The sequence below is a fragment of the Tenrec ecaudatus genome, chromosome 6 (assembly GCF_050624435.1).
Source record: "Tenrec ecaudatus isolate mTenEca1 chromosome 6, mTenEca1.hap1, whole genome shotgun sequence".
Lineage (NCBI taxonomy): Eukaryota > Metazoa > Chordata > Mammalia > Afrosoricida > Tenrecidae > Tenrec > Tenrec ecaudatus.
In genome coordinates, this window is record NC_134535.1 from 174,064,225 (window position 1) to 174,086,615 (window position 22,391).

The 22,391-nt window shown below is 36.8% G+C and overlaps 1 protein-coding gene across 1 annotated transcript in view; it reads left to right on the plus strand.

The window, feature by feature from the left end:
- The window catches only part of YME1L1 (YME1 like 1 ATPase), a 50,345-nt gene that overhangs the window by 23,708 nt on the left and 4,246 nt on the right, over positions 1-22,391 (plus strand). Inside the window, exons 6-18 of the mRNA XM_075552551.1 lie at positions 1,526-1,676; positions 2,066-2,149; positions 3,953-4,035; positions 8,131-8,221; positions 13,699-13,851; positions 14,360-14,492; positions 17,002-17,064; positions 18,272-18,384; positions 19,213-19,368; positions 19,938-20,089; positions 20,752-20,878; positions 20,967-21,040; positions 21,887-21,973. Of these exons, the coding sequence (XP_075408666.1) occupies positions 1,526-1,676; positions 2,066-2,149; positions 3,953-4,035; positions 8,131-8,221; positions 13,699-13,851; positions 14,360-14,492; positions 17,002-17,064; positions 18,272-18,384; positions 19,213-19,368; positions 19,938-20,089; positions 20,752-20,878; positions 20,967-21,040; positions 21,887-21,973 (1,467 nt within the window). The remainder of the gene's footprint in view (positions 1-1,525; positions 1,677-2,065; positions 2,150-3,952; positions 4,036-8,130; positions 8,222-13,698; positions 13,852-14,359; positions 14,493-17,001; positions 17,065-18,271; positions 18,385-19,212; positions 19,369-19,937; positions 20,090-20,751; positions 20,879-20,966; positions 21,041-21,886; positions 21,974-22,391) is intronic.

Below are 22,391 nucleotides of genomic sequence, written 5' to 3' on the forward strand. Positions count from 1 at the left end.
TGTACGACATCACAAAGTCCTCCTCCATCTCACAAAACACACACAATGACGCCGACTGCAGGAGGAAAGCCGAGTCAGTGGGCGTGTAAGCATCTCAGCGCTGGCAGGGGTCTCCACACACCTGCCCCAGCACCCAGGGCTGCCTCGGGGTAGGTCCTTGTGGCTTCTTGGGTATGTCTTGCAGGAAGTGAGCCTTGCCAGCTGAAGTAGGCAACTGGCTAAGCAGCTGCACCCTGGTCCAACCATCAGAAAACAAGAGACCCGAGAACTAGAAAGGCGAGCCTCACTGAACCACTTATCTCTCTGCCCTTCAATTAACCCCACGTGTTTATCGGTCATGTTGGCACAATAAACTTTACCTGAATCTACTCTCCTGTAGTCTGCATCACTGTGTGTGTTTTGTGAGATGGAGGAGGACTTTGTGGATTTGTGTCGGACAAATGGGTTAATATTGGACTCGTGGGCTTGGGCAGCACTGGGTTGGGTGTTTTCTTGATGTGCACTTACCCTTTCTATAAAACTCTCTTTTACATATAAGTTTTTGTGAATTTGTTTCTCTGAAGTACCCAATCTAACACACCAACTATTCTTTTTTTTTTCCTTAATGTTTATTTATTTTTCAAAAGATCATTTTATTGGGGGCCCTTACCACTCTTGTTACAATCCATATATCAATTGTATCAGACATATTTGTATATATATTGCCATTCTTTTCCAGATACTTTCTTTTTTTAACAATTTTATTGGGGGACACCAACTATTCTTAAATGATGACTTGCTTGCCTTACTTTGCTTTGTTGTCATACTTCTGGTAGTGCCCAGTAAATAGGGCATTTCATCATTTGACTTGTGCCTACCATGCCTTCTCATCTTTTCATGTGTCACCCCTTCTCCACCCCCCACTATTCCTCTTGGTGTTTTAAATTTCCCTTATACTAGATTGCTTGCAGTTCTTGAATGTCAAAGGTGGTGGCTTTATACTTCCTTTAAATTATCTGTGTTTTTTCTTGTGGCTTACATGTCTTGTATTCCCTACAAGGCCGTCTGGACTTTTATTGGTAGCATACATACTATCTCTGGTTTTTAAAAACTTATTTACATAATTCCAGTGACTGAAAACTTACACATTGAGAGACCTATCAATCGTTCCAGTTACTGAGTTTACATAGGTATTCAGGAAACATTTATTTAATAAATTGATCAGGCAGAGACAAGAGGGTGGGGCACGGGAGTGTTAGCATAATGCCATTAGAATCTGAAGTCAATAGGTATTTTGATGTTTTTTGTTTTGATTTTTTTGCAGAGAGCAACCTTTTTTTTAATTAATTGCTTGGTACAGACGTGAGGATAGTGTTGTTTTTTTTTTTTTCTGTATTTCGCTGTTGAGTCTTAATCTACTTTTTCCCCCACTGAGTGTAAAAATAAAAGATTCTAGAACTTAAATGAATTTTGGGGAGCAGTTCCCATAGTGTTGAACTGTTACTATCTATGTAGCCAACAAATTGGTAATATTTTTTTAATTTAGGGGTTCCTTCTGCGGGACAGAGGATCAGATGTTGAAAGTTTGGACAAACTCATGAAAACCAAAAATATCCCAGAAGCTCACCAAGATGCATTTAAAACTGGTTTTGCAGAGGGTTTTCTGAAAGCTCAAGCATTGACACAGAAAACCAATGGTAAGTTAATCTGATCTACACCTCATTGGGAAGTTAGATCTGCAAAGAAGTTTACTCTGACGGCGAATTGATTACAAAGAACCTTCTCTAACAGTCTGTCTTTGCATTGATTATCCCCCACTGTACATGCAATTAAGCAGTGTGGAAAATGTCTGCCAACAGATTGACTTTCTCGAGCGACACATAAGGGGCAGATGTGTGAGTGTACTTAATCCTTACCGGCTTTGTGAGCTTTCTGAGAATAGGGCGCTACAGAGAAACCACGGTGGCTATGCAAAAGAACACCAGGTCTCAAAGTTGCATATAAAGAAATAGGATCGCCAAAAACAACTTAATGTTTCCTTTTCATTGATGTCCTTTGGTTGTAAGACTTTTGCTTCTTCCTCCAGATTCTCTGAGGCGAACTCGGCTGTTTCTCCTTGTTCTGTTGCTGCTTGGCATTTATGGACTATTAAAAAACCCATTTTTATCTGGTAAAGCCTCTTTTTTATTTACTGAATATATTACAGTTTTTAAATAGTTGTTTCCTTTTCATGATTAGGTTAGCCTGGCTATCACTTAGAGGGAAAATCAGTTCTAGGACGTAGTCCTTGCATTCTAATTGAAGTGTCTCATTTGGGTTACTTTGAGATTGTTTTTTAGTGAAGTAGAAACATTTCCATCTGTTATGATTGCTAATATCTATCATATCAGAGGACTTAATTTTAATTACAGTGTTTGAAGAATTCTCAAAAAGTTCTTTTGGACAGCATAAAAATTTTAGTTCTTCCCACTAAAAATGAATGAAAAGTCTGCATTTTATTGAACTTTTTATGTGTGTTTGGGAAAATAATTTTATTACTTTATTGATATTGAAGAATTGTAATACGGTAAAAGATTATTTCAACTTGAGTAAGTGTTAGTCTCTCAGAGTCATAGATATCTGTTGATTTATAATAACATTTTAATTCTATATGAGAATTTTTATGATAGCATTATAAAGTAATTCAAAGATTAATATATTGACCAAAAAATCAATTTAGTGAGTGTTTAGTTTTTTAGTTTCTCCATCTAAGATGCAGTGAAATGGGTTCAGTTTTCGTACAGTTTTCCTCCTGCTATGGGAAAAGGGGAAGCAGTGTTCAATTAAGAACGTTGCTGGGCCTGGATCAGGACTTTATCTCAGAACTTCCATGGAGTCCTTGATTTTTTTTCTCTCTCTTTTTTCTTTTGGTATTAAAACTAGAATGGTGTTAATACCCAGAAATGACTTTTTATTTCTAGATTCACCTTCTAACTCCCTGTTTTCAAAAAGGAACCATTATAGGGATTGAAATACATGATATGCGCTGGGTAGAAGGGCATGGAATATGAGTTCTGACATATAAATATTTTTTTATTCGGATGATTCTTATCTCTTCATGTGTATCATTAAGGAAAGCATTGAAAGCACAGTTTATTAACTTTTTATATAGATACTTAAACATAACTTAATGGTCTAAAAAACCACTTATGTCCATTGTAGAAATAATTTATAAATTTGTTTTCCCATTTGCTTTACATATTTTTTATGTTAACTCTTCTTAACCATGTACTTTTTCTACTTTTTTTTTCTCAGTCTATAATAAAGATAGTGTTTTTGGCTTCTCTAAATAGAAATTTCTTAGATTGCTCACTTACAATTGCTCTAGTTTGGAAGTTTTTAGCCTTCGAAGCAAAAATTTAAGACACTTTGTTGTAGTTCCTCAAAGTTTATGACGAAATTTCCCTGCCTGGTCTCATGTCAACTGAACAGTTAATACCAGTTGTAATGAAGAAGGCTAAATGAAAGGAAGGTGTTGGTCTAGCTATTTGCAACATACGCCATGTGGGGGGACTGTGCTTAAAGCACTCTATGTTAAAGCTGCAGATCGGAAGACACTCGTATCACATTTCTGAGGGTACTTGTTACCAAGGGCTTTTCAGGCCCCTATCTCAAACCTGCAAACTCTAGAAGTTCTGAGCTGTTGCTGGGGAATCTGCATTTTTACATGTTTCTCAAGTGACTTTTAGACACTGAATTTCAGAACCGTATGTTTAAATTTCTATCAGTTAGGTATTACAAGAATAATTGGAACAATATTCATTTTAATTGTAAAGTATGAAACATGGTTTAATGTGAATTATTTAGTCCTTGAGTGTGATCTTTCATCTCAGAAAATCTCTTTTGTTGTTGTTGTTGTTGCTCAGAAATTTAATTGAATAAGTCTTATAATTTTGTGGCTCTATTATAAAAACATTTCTTCCGTTTTCTTTAGTCCGATTCCGCACAACCACGGGACTTGATTCTGCAGTAGATCCTGTCCAAATGAAAAATGTAACATTTGAACATGTTAAAGGAGTAAGTGCAAAAAGTTTTCTTTCCAGTCTTCAAACATTACCTAATGATTATTCTATATAGGGGTAACATTTTATGGTAAAGGCAGTTCTAGAATACCGTACATACTGGAGTATAAGCCGACCTGAATATCAGCCGAGGCACCTAATTTTACCACCACAACTGCATTAAAAATGAGCTGAAACACTCTGCTTATACTGGAATAGTTAAAATTGCATCCAAAAGCTTTAGAAACTTCAAATTTAAGGATAAACAACAGTAGCGGAAGATCATTTTGTCACTTACGTCATTCCTTGGTATTGATTTGTAAAGAAACAACCAGTTGGAATGGAATGATGTGAACTTCAGAGACATAGGCTAAGGTTTTAATTTATATTTTGCTGCTAATTAATTGGTCATAGGACCATGAGCAGAGATTCTTTAGCCTTTCACAGGTAATGTATGTGCCTGTCTCATTGTACATACTCCGTAAGTGGTGTTTCTCTACACCCGTTCCTCTTTTTTTGTAACTCTCACAGATAAAACGTATTGAAGAATAATTCTTTTTGTTCCTTTTCTGATGATTTTGTGGGTATTTTGTTCCTTTTAAAGGAATTTGAATTTTTTCCTTTTTTTATAAATTTATCGTTAAGTGGGAGGAGCAATAATTATTTCTTTAATAAGAATGATTATATTCTAGTTTACAGATTCTAGTTTCTCAGTAATTAACAAATTCATTTGTTTAACAAGTGTTTATTTTAGTGTCCATTAAGTGCCTAACCTTCTCTAGGTGCCGGAGATAATAAACAAAGTCCTGTACCAGTCTCACCCTCGTTCTGGTTGAGCCCATTCCATTGTTGCAGCCAGTCGTAGATATGGCGTGATGCGGGCCTTCTTTTAAACTATAGAGTTTGCCAGTTGCTGTAATAAACCACTGCCCTTGGGTCAATTCTGACATACAGCAACCTTACACACAGATTCCAAGACTGTAAATTGTATTGAGAGCAGCCAGCCTCATCTTTCTGTCAGGCAATGGCTTCTGTGTTTTAAACCCTCAGCACTAACACGGCTCCCTCATGCTGTTGTTAGATGCCATCAGGTCCCCACCACAGCAACCCTATGTGCACCAGAATGAAACACTTCCCGGTCCTGGCTATCCTCACAATTGTTCCTTTGCCTGAGCCCATTCTTTTAGCCACCGTGTAAGTCCATCTTGTTTAGGCCATTCTGCTCTTTTGCTGTCCCTCCTCTTTACCAAGCCTGGATGTTCTTCTCCAGGCATTGGCTCCTCCTGACAACGTGTCCAAAGTATGTAAGATGAAGTCTCACCAACTTTGCCTCTAAGGAGCACGCTGGACATACTTCTTCTAAAACAGATAGATTTGTCCTTTTAGCAGTCATTGTACTTTGAATATTCTTCACCAGCACAACAATTCAAATGCTCTTATTCTTCTTTGGGTTTCCTTAGTCCGTGTCCAACCTTCGCATGCAGATTAGGCAACTGAAAACTCCTTGGCTTGGGTCAGGGGCACCTTAGTCCTCACAGTGACTCTTCTTTGTAAGGGGTACAAATGGATCTCTTTCAGTCACTTGACCAAGTAGCTGTCATGGACAACAAGGGCTTCCAGTGATTCACAGTTTGTTGAAACATTTCAATTGGCATTCCATCGTTTCCCGAAACGTTTAGTGCAGCTTGAACTCTTCCTTCAGCACCATTGATTCTTGCTCATGTTACCTTCTGAAATGGTGGAATGTCAGCTAGCTCTTTTTGGTACAGTGGCTGTGTTCCTTCCATCTTCTTTTGATGTTTCTGCATCATTCAGTATTTTGCCTGTAGAATCTTTCAGTATTGCATCTTAAGGCTTAGAATTTTTTTTTTTTTTTAGATCTTTCAGTTTAAGATATGCTGAGCATGTTCTCCCTTTGGAATTTTCTAACTCTAGGTCTTTGAGCATTTCAATATAATACTTGATTTTGTCTTTTCAAGCTGCCCTATGAAAATTCAGCTGTTTGGCTTAATCACGTTTTCCATTTGTTTTAGCTACTCTGTGATTAAGAGCAGGTCTCTGAGTCTCTTCAGACATCCACTTTGACCTTTTCTTTCTTTTCAATGACCTTTGGCTGTCTGCATGAGTGATGACCTGATGTCCTCGCACAGCTCATCAGGGCTTCCTTCTGTCATTAGTGTTCGGTGCATCACATCTGTTCTTGAAATTCAGGTGGGGTAGACTCAAGGTTGTATTTTGGCTCTCAGAGATGTAAACATTTCTTTAGCAGTTCATATGTAAGTTCAGGGCTCCTTGAAGGGCTCTGTTATATTCCATTTGAAGAGTACATTTATTCCAACTCTTAGTGGGTGTTTAAGTTATCCCAGACAGGGCTTATGTAGTAGTATTGCATTTTGCACATATCGTTTGGTGAGTATATTTGTATATCTCTGAGGTAAAGGAGTGGATAAAATTTTCTTTTTAACTATTACCCTTTAAGTTTTTCTGTAATTTTAAAGTAATTTCTTCATAAATTTCAGAGGCCATTAAAAGCCTAACAAAAAAGCCTGCTTACCTTTTAACAATTATGGTATTTCTTAGAAATTTTCTCTAAATATAATTGGAATCCCACTTAACGATTTCAGAGTCTCTTTAGTGCAAAATGGTTTTTATGTGTTAGCAGTTCCTCCTCACATAATTTTCAGTTTCTTTCAAACTGCCCAACATATTTCACTCTCTCCCATTTTAAACTATTTAAAGTTGTCTAATCTGAGATTGCAAATTGGTGCCCATTGAGCAGTCTTGAGTTATATGTATTATTTTCCCAATGTCATAGAAAAGGAATAAAGATTATAAACATGCATAATAATTTTAAAACTTAAATTGGCAGCCAATATTTTAAAATTTGGAATCTCAGTCTCAAATATATTTCTAACTTTTATTGTTGTTGTTATTCTCCCAGACTCCCACTCTCCATCACACTGTGATAAAAAATGTCTGCAACACTTTTGATTCTATAGTCCTGCATACTAGAAATGTGGTAAAGCCACTTCAGGATCTTGTTTTTAATGGATGTTTGCCCTCCACTTCATCATATTGCATCCTTTACTGTTTTATATCTGATCTTCTTTTTTCTTTCCTCCCAATTTTCGGGTTCCCCGGGTATTTATATATGTAACAGCAGAAAACTAGTTTACCTCTTCTTCGGTACTTTCTTTTTCGTATAGATTTTTTTAAAGCTGTACTGTTGTTTCACTTGCCATCCTTGTTGGTCAGTTTGGACGTTATTTTTACTGTAGATTTCAAATCTGCCAAACCTTATATTACAAGGATTAAATTGTAATTTCTCTATTTTGTAACCGTTTTTCTTTTTTTTAATTTTAACAATTTATTGGGGCTCATACAATTCTTTTCACAGTTCATATATATACATACATCAATTGTATAAAGCACATCTGTACAGTCTTTGCCCTAATCATTTTTTTCTCTTTTCTTCTTTTACGTTTTATTAGGGACTCATACAACTCTTACCACAATCCATACATATACATACATCAATTGTATAAAGCACATCCATACATTCCCTGCCCCAATCATTCTCAAGGCATTTGCTCTCCACTTAAGCCCCTTGCCCGTTTTTCTTATTACAAACACTGTTCTTTGGCATTTATTAGGAACTGAGTCATAACCTAGAGTAATCTTTTTTGATGTTATCATCTTATAATTAATCACAAACTATTACTACAAGTAAGTCTCTTATTTTGAAAATATAATGAGTACAGGTACATTTACCTTGGTGGCTTAAAACTGCGTTCAAAGGGTTCTTGATTAAAAACTTGCATGATGAATCCTTTTTTCCTATCCAGTGCCACTGACGAACTTAATGAGAAGATCATGAGAAAATATAAGTAGTTAAAAAAAAATTTTCCAATTTTTTTCTTGGAATAGAATTGAGATTTTGCATAATTTGGAATAAGGAGAAAACTCTGTGAATGTTTAAAATAATACATATATTTAAAATCCTAGTTAAAAATCTACATTAAATATGTTATTTTGAAGGAAGCCTTAATAGCCTGACTTTTTTTTCACATTTTGCCATATTTTTTTCCATAAATTGTATCTAAATAAATAGGTGGAGGAAGCTAAACAGGAATTACAGGAAGTTGTTGAATTCTTGAAAAATCCACAAAAATTTACTGTGCTTGGAGGTAAACTTCCAAAAGGTAAGATATCTTCCCTTTATTACAATTTGATCTAAAAATGCATCTAATATTTTACTAATTTAGCTTGTATTGTACCTAACCTATTAAAATTTAGTTCTGATTTTGCTATTTTGTTTTTTAAATGCTCTCATTTAAATATATTCTGGAATCTTTTTATATTTAATTTTAAGCTTTTTAGTGGCGTAAGTCATAGGGGACCAGCCTCCACCTGCAGAAAGGGTCCAAGGGGTAGTTGTATAAGGAAGGTAAAACTCAGGGAACAACAGACAAGACAGGCAAGTACCCATCTCTCCATGGCCACCGCAACCAGAGGGAGGGGCAGGGTGTTCGCTAACAAGCCCCCGGCATGTAAGCCACATCGCACATACTTTAACAGGAAGGGGTGAGGTGGGGGTGTGCAGGCAACAGGAAGAGGAGGTGCTAGAGTGGGGGCCTAACCTTGGTCTTCTCTGAGCTGGCTTGACCTTGAGTATCCCTGATCCTTATCAGAAAGGTTACTTGTGGTTAGATGGCCTGATTGCTTTTGATGGCAGTTAACCATCAAAGAGCATAGTAGCAACCATGTGCTTGCAAAACAGGCCCTTAAAAATGGAATTACTAAGGGGGACCTTGTGGGGAATAGCTTTTACTTAGGAGCATGTAACTGGGATGCATAACTCATGAGTGTGAAATTCTTCCTTCACCAGAATCTGTTTCCCAGACTCCTTACATTATGAGTGTAATTTGTCCACATTCAGTCTCTTCCCAGTTGGTTGTCAGTTTCCCACAGAGTATTACAGAGAATCTCCCTCCTGAATACCATTAACCATAGTTTTAAAAATATTTTGCTCCTTTGGCTTTATCATTCATTCCCTCTCTTATTCGTGTATGTGTATAGTTGTATTTGTTTTTTTTCCCCCATGTTGCTATTTTTAAACAGAATGTTATAAATGCAGAGCCCTTTCACCCTAAAATGTTAGGAAATGTTTATTTCCTAATAAGGACTTCTCTTTTCTTACATAAATTCCTTGCTCTGTTTGATATTTGTTATTAAAATGAGGACATTTAACATCAGTATGAATCTTTACATATTTCACATTAACATTTCTGCTTGAAAGTTCATGATTCAATAACATTGTACTTGGGTTTTGTTTGTTTGTTTGTCTTTTCCCAAACAATTTTCTGAGACTGAATTTTGTCCCCTCCTACTCTTTTTGTCTTTCATTATCTTGACCATTTTGAGAACTAGAAGCTAAATTTATACACAATTACTCAATTCGATGTTCTTTATAGCTGCTGAGCATGATTTTTAACAGCTTTTTTACACTCTTCAATTATATGGTTATACTGTTACTCTATTGTATAGAGTAAATTTCTAAAAATGGAATTGCTGGGTTGAGCTCGGGCTCATTTGTTAGGTTTGTTTCTGTGTTTCCTTCTGTTGTACACAGGGGCGCTGTGGTTGGAGCTGATGCAACTACAATGAGTGTCACTAATAAGAGTTACACCGAAGTGTGTGTTCTCCTACCCATCACTAAGTTTTAGACTAGAGGGGTATTTATCAAGTCTAGAATAAGACATTATGTGGAGGATGGGCTCTCAGTGAACGAGACGCAGTCTTTCCCTTTCTCGTCACAATAGGTCATTTATAAATTTGTGGGAAATCCTTAGAAACCTAAGCAGAATCTACTGAAATTAATACAATGCTGACTTAAACCAGTTAGGCAATATAGGAGAGTCTCGAGGCTATTTTTGAGTTCTCCGTTAAAATGTTTTATATTGAAAATGCATTATTAAAAGTTTAAAAAATAAAATGTCTTCATGAAAAAGCTGAATGTCAATAAAATATTATTACAACGTTCTCAAGTTTATGCCTATGGAACGCTTTAAAAATGTAAAAGTTTAAAAGAATAGTACAGTTGACATCCATATACTATCTGCTTATAGTCAACATTTTATCATGTTTGCTTTTTCTGTATATATGTCTGTATATGGTGATTCTCTTGAGTGGTGCAAATAGTTAAAATGCTTAACTACTCCGGAAAGGTTGAAGGTTCATGTCTGCTCAGAGTTCCCCAGAGGGAAAAACATGCTCTAACACTTAAGGAGTTGCTGTCAGTTGGAATTGATTTAACAGCAACTTATTGAGTGTGTGGTTGGGGTGGGGGTGTTTAAGACTGTGTGCATGTTTGTATATATTACATCAACTTACTTTACACCTAAATTCTATGCTGTTAATTTCCTAAGCACAGACAGGATTTTCACTAGAAATAAATACTAAAACCTCCACATTCCTTAATATAACCCACTACCTAGTCCCTTTTCAAAATTCCACCAAGCATCCCTGTTGTTGTTAAGTGCCATCAGATTGGTTCAGACCTTACATACTACACAACAGTGCCTGGTAGTACACCATCCTTACAGTTGTTCCTGTGCTGGACCCACTGTTGCAAACATGATGTCAGTCCATCTCCTTGAGGGCCTTCCTGCTTTTTGGTACCCTGCTATTTAGCGAGCATGATGTCCTCCAGGGCTTAGTCCCCTGATATGTCCAGAATATGTAAGATGAGACCTTGGGATCCATGCCCCTGAGGAACTCGCCAGCCTCACATCTTCCAAGGTGGATCGCTTCCTCTCAGCAGTCCATGGCGCTGTCAGTATTCTTCTCCAGCACCACAATTCAAGTGCATCAGTTCATCAGTCTTCTCTCTTCAGTGGCTAATTTCATGTGCACATAAGACAATTGAAAATACCATTTCTTAGGTCAGGTGCACCTTAATCCTCAAAGTACTCTTGAATTTCAGTACTCTGAAGTTCTGTGGCAGATTTACCTAATGCAACACTTCTTCTCGTGGCTATTGCTTCCATGAGCATGGATTGTGAAGCTAACAAGCAAGATGAAATCCTAGACAGCTTCCTCCTCTTCTCCACTTAGGATATTACCTGTTGGTCCAGGTGTGAGGATTTGGGCCTCCTTTACATTGAGTTGTCATCCATACTGAAGGCTGCAGTCCGTGATCTTCAGCAAATGCTTCAATTCCTCCTTTTCAGCAAGGAGGGTTGTGTCATCTTCAGGTCACGGGGTGTTAATAAGCCTTCCTCCAATCCTGATGACAGATAGCCTTCCTCATATTATCCAGCTTCTCTGATTATTTGCTCAGAATACACATTGAATATGTATGATGGGGGAATTCAACCCTGTCACACACCTTTCCTGACTTAAAATCATGCAGTAGTCCTTTGTTCTGTTTGCACAATTGCCTGTTGATCCATGTACAAGTTTTGTATGAGCACAGTGAAGTGTTCTGGAATTTCTATTCTTCTCAAGGTTATCCGTGGTTTATTATGATCCACACAGTTCAATGCCTTGTAATAATCATTAAAACAAAGAAACAGCTTTTCTGTTTTATCTGCTTTCAACTAAGGTCCCTCTGACATCAACAGTGATATCTTTTGTCCCACGTTCTTTTCTGAATTCATTCTGAACCTCTGACAACTCTGTGTCAATGTACTGCTGCAACCATTGTTGGATGTGTTAGTCTGGGTTGACTAGAGAAACAAATTCATAGATACTCACGTGTGTAATAGAGAACTTTATATCAAAGAGTAATTTTATATTAAGAAATGTCCCAGTCCAGATCAAATTTGCAGTCTGATATTAGCCCGTATGTCTAATACCAGTCTATAAATACCTCTTCAGACTCACACAATACATGCAATGACACTGAGTGCAAGAAGATCACAGGCCAGTAAGCGGAAAGTCGCGTGGGTCTCCACATGGCTCCTCCAGCTTCAAGGCTCTGGCTGTCCTCAGCACAGCTCCATTTGTTTTACCAGCAGGAATGTCGAGCAGATAAGAGAACTGTGGCTCACCTCTAGGGAAGAAGAACTCTCAGAATCCTCAGGAGGAGGCCATGCTCCCACAGAGAGGCCTCATTGGCTATGACCTGACTGACAGGCTAGACTCTACCCCTTCACGAGTTGACAGAGTATGTAACTGCCACAGATGATATTCAGCAGAATTTTACTTATATGTAATATCAGTGCTATTGTATAATTTGAACATTCTGTTGGGTAACCTACAAGGAGCCCTGATGGTGTAGTGGTTATACATTGGGCCGCTGTCCACATGGTCGGCAGTTCGAAACCACCAGCAGCTCTGCAGGAGAAAACCTAGGCTTTCTGCTCCCATAAACAGGTACAGTCTCAGAAACACACAGGGTTACTGTAAGTCAGCATTGACTCAGTGGCAGTGAGGGTTTTTTTAGTTGGGTAGCCTAACAGAATGCACAAATGTTATGAATGGGGTACAAATAAAGATCCTGTCCAGTCAGTTGGCCAAGTAGCTGTCTTCCACATATCCTGGCACAGATGAGTAAGTGCTTCCTGTGCTTCATCAGCTTGCTGAAGCATTTCCATAGACATTCCATGAATTCCTGGAGCCCCCTTGCTTTTGGTTAAGCTTTCCACGCTGCTTGAAATTCTTTCACTACTATTGACCCTTGCTCATATGCTCCCTCCTGAAATGGTGGAATGTCAACTAGTTCTGTCTGGTATAGTGACTGTGTATCCTAATTTATATAAATGTGTGTGTGTGTGTTTAATTTTAAGAAATTTTATTGGGGGCTCTTACAGCTCTGATAACAATCCATAGATCACTTGTATCAAGCACATTTGAACATATGTCCTTTGTATCTTTTGATGCCTCCTATTATCATGTAACATTTTGTCCATAGAATCTTTCAATATTGCACCTCGAGGCTTGGGTTTTCTTGAGTTCTTTCATTTTAAGATGCCCTAAATATGTTCTTCCTTTTTAGTTTTCTAACTGTAGGTCTTTCCACATTTTGTTATATTTGACTTTGTCTTTTTGAGGTGCCCTATGAAATTTTCTATTCATCTCTTTGACTTCTGTATTTTTTCCATTTGCTTTAGCTACGCTATGATTAAGAGCAAGTGTCAGAGTCTCATCAGGCATCCACTTTGACCTGTCTTTGCTGTTTTTTGGGTGAATTTTTGCTGTCTTTGTGAATGATAACATTGATGTGCTCCCACGGCTCATCAGGTCTTCTGTCAGTCATGCTCAACGCTCGTCTCATATCTGTTCTTGAGATGTTCCTGAGCTGCAGGAGGCATAGACTCATTCTCACATCTGTCCTTGAGTTTTTTGATGCCTGTTTTTGTTTTCTTGTGTTGCATTTGGTTGGTTGTTTTGACTCTAAATCTCTATATGTGAACTTTATCTTAGTTGTGTAATGATACATGGGGTTTGTAGTCATTTGTCTCAAATTTTTCCCTGGCCTTATCTTGCATAAACAATATGTAAATGGCAAAGGAACTCATGGAGAAGATTTGGGATGAATCATTAGCAGGGATAAACAAGCTCTGTTATTGAATATTAGTCCTTAATATGTGTTTAAACACGTTATTTATCTTATAGATTGATATGCTAGGATTTTATTTTCTTCTATTGAAATGTTATTTACTTTTTATTTTAGGAATTCTTCTAGTTGGACCACCAGGGACTGGAAAGACACTTCTTGCCCGAGCTGTGGCCGGAGAAGCTGATGTTCCTTTCTATTATGCTTCTGGATCAGAATTTGATGAGATGTTCGTGGGTGTGGGAGCCAGTCGTATCAGAAATCTTTTTAGTATGTTTTAATATCTTTTTTAAAAAATCTAGATTTTGTTAAACTTCAAAGGACAAGATTTCTTAGCCATTTTTAATTGTTTATGATTGATAGGTGGTTGAAATGGCCATTGGAGGACTTGGGTTTTAAATAATTTACTATTTGGTCTAGAACAGACCTGTACTACTTCTCCAGATAAAAATAAGTGATGCTAGGGGAAGTGTTCTATGAGGCTGGAGGCTGATACCAAGGTTCGTGCTTTTCACGTTCGTCATCAGGTCTGTAGTATGTAACTCAGGAGTAATTGGCCTCAAACTTAACTGGAATTTGCGCAGCTAAAAACTGTTTTTATTTTATGTCATTCTCTTTGGGGTTTAACTATTGTTAGTTTGTTTTTAGTTATGCTTTCTTAGATAAACTAAAAATGAATGGGGGTTTCTTTGATTTAATTTTTTTTATAAGTCACCTCTATTGTATGCTTTGTTTAGTTAATGTTTATTTCTTATTTGAATATTTTCTGTTTTCTTAGGGGAAGCAAAAGCAAATGCTCCTTGTGTTATATTTATCGATGAATTAGATTCTGTTGGTGGGAAGAGAATTGAATCTCCAATGCATCCATATTCAAGGCAGACTATAAATCAACTTCTTGCTGAAATGGATGGGTAATTGACAGTATTCCTTTATCTGTAGGATTTGGTCATATTTTTACAAGTAAAGGTTTACCGTAATGTAACCTTTAGAATTAATAGAAACTACCTCTCAGCATTTGGTACATGTTAATCTGATATTGTGCAGTAGAGCATTTAATTACGATCTAGATGTTGGGGGGTGGAATGCATGTTTTCAGGAGTCTATCCGACAAGAAATCAAAAATTTTTTCTCAGTATTTTGCTGTTTCCATAGCTACTTTAGTACTTGATGTGCTCCTCTTATTTAATTTGTGCCATTTATCCCTCATCTTAGTTCTCCAGTGCTGCACATATTTTTTCACACTTGAGAAAGACTGGTTTCTAGATTTCGGATGCTACCTTACTCTAGGGGAAAAGGCGTTTCTTTTTGCCAGTCTGAAGGGAGGGCCTGTCTCTGCTGAGGTTCGGCTGATGGCAGTTTCCTTGTGGCTTCACATCTTTGCCAGTCACTACTCTGCTTACAGGGACAGAGGGCATGTGCTCTCTCAGATATGGGCTGCAGTTCATTGCCCTTGGCATACTTTAACTGCAACCCACAATCCCCTCTCCCCCTCACCTTTAGAACTTAGGTTGTATCTCAACCTTTAGAGATCCAAGATGCCATGGCACCGCCTTTTAAAACTCAGAAGTCCTCCTTCCATGCTCTATCCTCTAGTTCCTTTGATTTCCAGGTTGCTCCAGGCATGGTCCTTTTTTTTCCTTGAAAGTCAGGAGCTGTGGCTCTTATGACCTTTTCCCTGTCTTTAGAATTCCAAGAGATAGCGAGAGTTCTTTCCTTCGATGTGTGGTGTTTATTCGAAACGGAAGGGTTTCACTGTGATGCTTAGGTGCATCCGTCATGGCCTTAACAGCAGATTGTGGAGCCACATCCTTGTTGAAAATTCTAGGATAGAGGCCCTTAGTTTGTATAACACAATTTCCCGGATGTTTATGTTCTCATTTGGTAAAGTCTTCACGAGAAGCACATTTGATGGCCGTGTTTGTGGTCCAGCTGGTCATTGTCCCCTGTGTGTTCTCCGAGATGATGCAGACTTTCCCTAGAGCTCCCCTCACCTCCTGAGCCCTTCGCACATTGCCTTTGACACGTCCGTTTCTCCAAGGCAAGTGAGGTGTTTACTATTGAGAGCCTGAACGCCCAACATTCACTCAGTTCCAAAGCCAAGACAACAAGTTAGCTATCTGTGCCACCCCAGTCTTTTGGTAGTACAATCCATCCAGAATTATTTAGTGCTGCTAAATAACGGAAATACTACAAGTAAATGAATTTAATAATTAGAAATGCATTTTCTCATTGCTTAAGAATCTCTGGAAGAAAAAAAAACAAAAAAGGAACTCATTGCCATCGTGTGAATTCTGACTCATAGTCAGAATTGTGGACAATAGAATTGCCCCTGAAGGTTTCTGAAGCTGGAAATATTTATGAGAGCAAAATGCCTCATCTTTCTCTTGTAGAGAAGCTGGTTCATTCTAATGTCTGCCCTTGTGGATAGTAGCAAATATAAAACCAATGTGCTATCAAGGATAGGGACCAGTTTTAGGGAGGAAGATTTTCTGTCTGCTGGCTCTGGAGGAAAAAGCATGTGTCTTTGAGTGATATTCATGTTACCTGATATCTCTCTTTCATCTCTGCTCTGCTTTTGTTCCTTCTTTATATCACTAATACATCAAAAGAAACACACTCAATATACAGTACACTAATCCTGCCGTAATCACATAGCAAAGACAATCCATTTTATTTTAATCATTTTATTCGGGGCTCTTACAGGTCTTAAAACAACCCATACATCATTTGTATCAAGCACTTTTGTATATGTGTTGCCATCATCATTTCCAAAACATTTTCTTTCTGCTTAAGCCCTTGGTGTCAGCTTCTCTTTTTTCCCCTTAAAACATATTTTTGAGGGACACAATTTAATACACGATACTATTGATCTCATTTATTGTGTTACATATACATTCCCAGCAACAATTCAAGCTGAAGTTAGTATATCTGAAGAAGTAACAAAAGAGAGGACAATGGCTCCTTCATAGTTTGTGACTACTGCATAATATTAAAGGCAAATGGCAAGGTTGATTTGAAGGAGTACAAATATTATAAGCTCCTTTAAGGTTCTATAACTAAATAACTAGGAGCCAAAAGTTTTAGCTGTAGACTTAAAAATAATTTTCCAGAGATTAGTCACACACACTTTATTTTCCGTTATGCACAAGCTTTATATGTGAAGTCGGCGCTTCCAAAGGAAAGTATGAGCTGCAAGGCTGGTTTCTTGATTGATTGTGACCAAGTTTTTTTTTCTAAAAAACAATTAGAAGACAAAAAAATTTTTTTAATTAAAAATAACAATTAGAGGTTACTTTGTTTGGAACTATTCTTGACTATTGTGAGGGTTAATGATAAACAATTGTGTGTAGAGTGTGTGTGTTTGCATAATTGTACTTATTAGCAATTGAAAAGAGGAACTCTTTATTTTTATTTTAATAGTTTTAAACCCAATGAAGGTGTTATCATCATAGGAGCCACGAATTTCCCGGAGGCATTAGATAAGTAAGTACTAAAAGATTTTGGTGAAGTACTGGTATATGCTAACAGTGTGTGTGTAACTTGCAAATAATACGGTAAGAATCAATCCCAGAAGAGTCACTTAGGATTCCATTAGTATGAAATGTCCAGAAAAAGGCAAATTAATAGAGACAGACAGTATATGAGTGGTTGTCAGAGGCTGGAGAAAATAGTGAATGTTAGTGGAGAGTTTTGGGGTGATGAAAATATTGTAAAATTAGATTGTGATAATGCTTGCACAGCATAATGTAATTTCAGAGTTATACACATTAAATGGGTAAATAGTCTAAAACATTTTTTAACATTTTAAAGACTCATAATTTACGTAGTCCAGAGATTTATTTTCAGTAGAGACCATTTTAAAAATGAAGTTTTGTGTTATTAAAAGGTGTATTTAAATTCTATTATTTTGTTATAGGACAATAAATTGTGCGTACTTATATCTAATCACATTGTCTTTACCTAAAATTCTAATCCAATATTCTGTACTTCACAGCCAAGATGGTCACGGAGAACAAAAATAAGCGAAACAAAGAATGTTAATTCTGACTCAAAGCAACCCTGTAGGGTGTCCAATGTCATAACCTTTACTGAAGTCAACTAACGCATCTGTATCCCACAGAGCAGCTGTTGGGTTTAAACTGCTGACCAGTTGAAAAGTATCCAAGTACCACTTTAACAGCTGCAGCACCAGGCCACCTTAGCTCTCCGAATAAAACCACTGTTAACCTTTTTGTTTCTTCACAGACCCCTTGGCATCCTTTTGCTTTTGAAAGTGTGTGTGACATAGATGCAAACAGATTTATGTTATTCTTTGTTTTGCCTTCAGGTTACTATAGTGACTGTTATTTGAACCATCTTTTGAAAAACATTCTGTGAACATTTATATTTCAAGCCCCCTTTTATGCTTGTTGTTCGCTGCTGTTGAATCATCTCCTGACTTACGGTGACCCCCATGCACAACAAGTTCAGTCTTGCAGATCCGCTGCAATGTGTTCAACATCAGAGCAGCACAGAAACCTCCCCATGACAGACACATGGGTGTCAGTGTAGTCTCTGGCTGCGACTTACTGTCTTAATAGCACTACCTCTTAATTAATAGAGTTCATCCTTCCTGTTTAGCTTGAACTTCAGTTAAAATAGGCCAGTTTGTTAATTTGTATTTGTTTGTGTGTGTGTGTGCTTTCTGTAGTGCCCTGATCCGTCCTGGTCGTTTTGACATGCAAGTTACAGTTCCCAGGCCAGACGTGAGAGGTCGAACTGAAATTTTGAAATGGTATCTCAATAAAATAAAGTTTGATCAATGTAAGTCAAATTTTATAATATACACATGTTTACTTTATAAAAGACCTATATTAGTTGATAAATGTTTTAAAATGTGAGTTTACGTACAATCTTTTTAAAATCCATTCTGTTATTTTATACCCATAAGATTCTATCCACTTGTACCTTAGTTCCAAGGCAAGCTTTTCTTACTTCAAATAGATCACATAGTTCAAGATAAATATACCTAAAAGTATTTTTGTTTGTTTTTCCCCTCTACCCTGCCCCCACTAAAAGTATTTTTTAAGAAGTGCTTAAAATAGAAGAAAATGCACCAGAAAAAAACAGTGTTGGTGTCACCAGTTTGGAGCCAATGGAGGCAAAAACGAATGTGGTGGACCCACTTTAGTCAATGTTCTCACAGATGACTGAGGACATCCAGAGACCAGATTTCGATTGTGCTAGTCTTAAAGGGGAGCTTTCATCAACCTACATTCATGGAGCAAAATAGTATCTGTGAATTTTGTTTTCCAGTTTATGATTAGTCTAATAGCCTTAAAAATTGAATAAACCCAAATTTAAAAGTCTATTATTCATATTTGGGCATCTGCTACATTTCTTTGTTTTTTACACAGCTATTTAATTGGCTTTCACACTCCTGAGGATTTTAGTGAATTAAATTTATTGTTGAGCTTTAAAATTATATTTCAGAATAGTTGTGTTCCTTTTTCTGTTGGATTGTGACTTCTTTATTTGATGAAAATCTGTATCATTAGGAATCAAGTATTAATTCTTTTACACTTTTTTACCAAAAAAGGGAAAAAAAACTCAATTTGGATTCTGTTGTCTTTGTTTTCCCTTTCTATATAGCTGTTGATCCGGAAATCATAGCTCGAGGTACTGTTGGCTTTTCTGGAGCGGAATTGGAGAATCTTGTGAACCAAGCTGCATTGAAAGCAGCTGTTGATGGGAAAGACATGGTTACTATGAAGGAACTAGAGTTTTCTAAAGATAAAATTCTAATGGGTATGTTTTTTTCTTTATTTTTGTTTTGTCTACCTTGATCATATTTTCTTGCAAATGTTCTGTCTGTTCAGGTAGCTGAAACCTGTGGCTCTGTTGAATATACTCTTACTCTAAAACTTTACTATCCAAATATTCAAGGTGTGTAATGAATACTTATCCATGTTCTCAGTTTGAAAGTCAAACAGTAGTAAGCATTAGGCATTGTTTTATTTTACTCGTAGTACTCATCTTTCAATAGTGTAGAATTCAGATTTATAACATTCAGTAGCTTTGTCTTTGAACATAAATCTTCTAGCTGGAGAAAGAGAACAGTAAAATAGCAAGGTACAGGAACATGAAAATATATTCTTGAAGATAACCATGTCACTTTACAGAGCAAATATATTCAAATTGTGATTACAGTTAGCTTATGGAAAGGTATGGATAGGTTCTCTGATATTACTGATATAAGAATGATGAATTTTGTTCTCCTATTAAAGTTCAGACTGACACTAAAACAGGTTCATAATGATATTCATGTTCATATTCGGATTATATTCATTGAATTTTTTTCAAATTTTTATCATCAGGTCCTGAGCGTAGAAGTGTGGAGATTGATAACAAAAACAAAACCATCACAGCATATCATGAATCTGGCCACGCTATTATTGCATATTACACTAAAGATGCAATGCCTATCAACAAAGCTACAATCATGCCACGGGGCCCAACACTTGGACACGTGAGTGTCTTTGGATTTCTTCTTTGCTTTTAAAAAGACCAAGGATAGGAACTGCAACTATAGCAATCGTCACTCATGTGGGGAATTATTAATGAAAACCCTTTTTAAAGAAATTGGGCATACTTTTTGAAAGTTTTTGATATGCCTATTTCCATAATCAGAGACATTAATGATATTTTTCTATCTAGAAGAAATTTGTTGGTTTTTTTTACTTTAATTCTGTTGTATGTTTATGGTATATTGTAAAATTTGGTGCAGGACTGACAGAAACTAGTTTTTAAATATCTAATTGCTTCTCTCCCTACAAGAAAAGATGGCGTGTCGTAGTGATTAGGTCAGTCATTTTCCTATGGAATTTTCACATGTAGTACCGACTGCCTTCTCATAGATCGTTCCTAGTGTAGACCTGGTTAACATTACTGAACAACTGAGAATATATATAGGGATTATTTGTAAAGTCAACTTTTCTTACGTTCTCAACTGCTGGTTTTGTCATGAGTTACAAGATGGCCATCACTGTTAATTGCCTTGTAGATTTTAGCGTCATGGCATTTAGTACAGCAGTGTGGCCCCAAACGAGAATTAACATTTTTTAATCTGTTTCAGAACCATACTCGATTTTGTCCTTTTGGTTAATTTGGGTGGTTTTTTGGATGATCTAGGTGTCCCTCTTGCCTGAAAATGACAGATGGAATGAAACAAGAGCCCAGCTACTTGCACAGATGGACGTCAGTATGGGAGGAAGAGTGGCAGAGGAGCTTATATTTGGAACTGACCACATTACAACAGGTGCACTGTCAAAAAGGCTTTGGTTCAAATTGAATTTGCTGGTTAAAATGTTAAAAACCTGAATAGTTTGTATATTTTCATATTTTAGGGGCTTCCAGTGATTTTGATAATGCAACTAAAATAGCAAAACGGATGGTTACCAGATTTGGAATGAGTGAAAAGGTAAGCTAATTTTAATTGTTATATTTATAGTTTGATGCCGTTTTGTTAGAAAGGGTTTCTAACAAACCTTTTTCTCCTACAGAACTTTTTTCCTTTGTCTCATTTCAGATAGATTTTTTTTTTACCATTTTATTGGGGCTCATACAACCCTTATAACAATCCATACATCAGTTGTGTAAAGCACCCTTATACATTCGTTGCCCTCATCCTCAAAATTCGCCTTCCGTTCGGGTTCCTGGAATTAGCTAATTTTTTTCTTTCCCTCCCCCTCCCTCCCTGCTCCCCCCTCCCCCATGAACCCTTAATAATTTATAAATTATTGTTTTATGCTATCTTACACTGCCTGGTGTCTCCCTTCACCCACTTTGCTGTTGCCCATCTCCCAGAGAGGAGGTTATATGATAGGATAGATTTGAGGGAATGCATTCTAAACATGCTAAACGTTATTTTCTAAGTATCAAAAATGTCTAGCTTATCTTATGAGCTAACCAATGATAATGAATTCTTTAGTTTTCTCCTAGGAAAGAACCTAGTGGCTAAGCTCTGCTTCTTATACTTCATGTTCCATATTTTCTATAATTCCATCTAGTACTCTGAACTGTGAAGACCTTTCAAAACTTTCTAAGATGCTCCTCAGGACCTGGCTGTCTTGCCATATTTTTAACTTTTTAAATTTTTTAGCCTTTATCCTTTCAGAAGATTGATGATTACGGCATGCATTTTTTATTGTATTTCCTCTTTGCTCCCATAGTATCTGTTTCCTTATGTGTAGCAAAGTTCTTTTTCTGTTATTTCTACTAGTTCCTTTGGATTTTCTTTTGAATGCTTTCTTCCCTTTGATTTTAGCTTGGAGTTATGACCTGTAATGATACAGGGAAACTGAGTCCAGAAACCCAATCTGCTATTGAACAAGAAATAAGGATACTTCTAAGGGTAATGATAATATTTTGGTTGTCTTTTTCATTTTTTTAGATAGAATGATAATAAATGAAGTCTTGCCATGCCTACAAATGCTATTCTATATGAAAAAGAAAATAGGAGCACCATTCTAAGCATGACTTAAATATGTTGCTAGAAAACTTCTGGTCATGAACTGAATATTAGGCTGTCTGTGACTAAGAACAGTTTATTTTTGTGACTAAAAGAATTCAATTCTACTTTAGCTTCAAAATCATGAGATAATTAAAATGGAGGGCATTATTTATTGAGTCTCTGTGTCTTGTTTTCCAAACTGTTGCTTATTGGAAACATTTGCTTTCTAGCCAACATTGTGCATGTATGCTGCCAGGGAATAAGGTTCTCTTTGAGTTTTAGGGTCCCAAATAAACTGGCATAAAGAAATGTGTGAAAG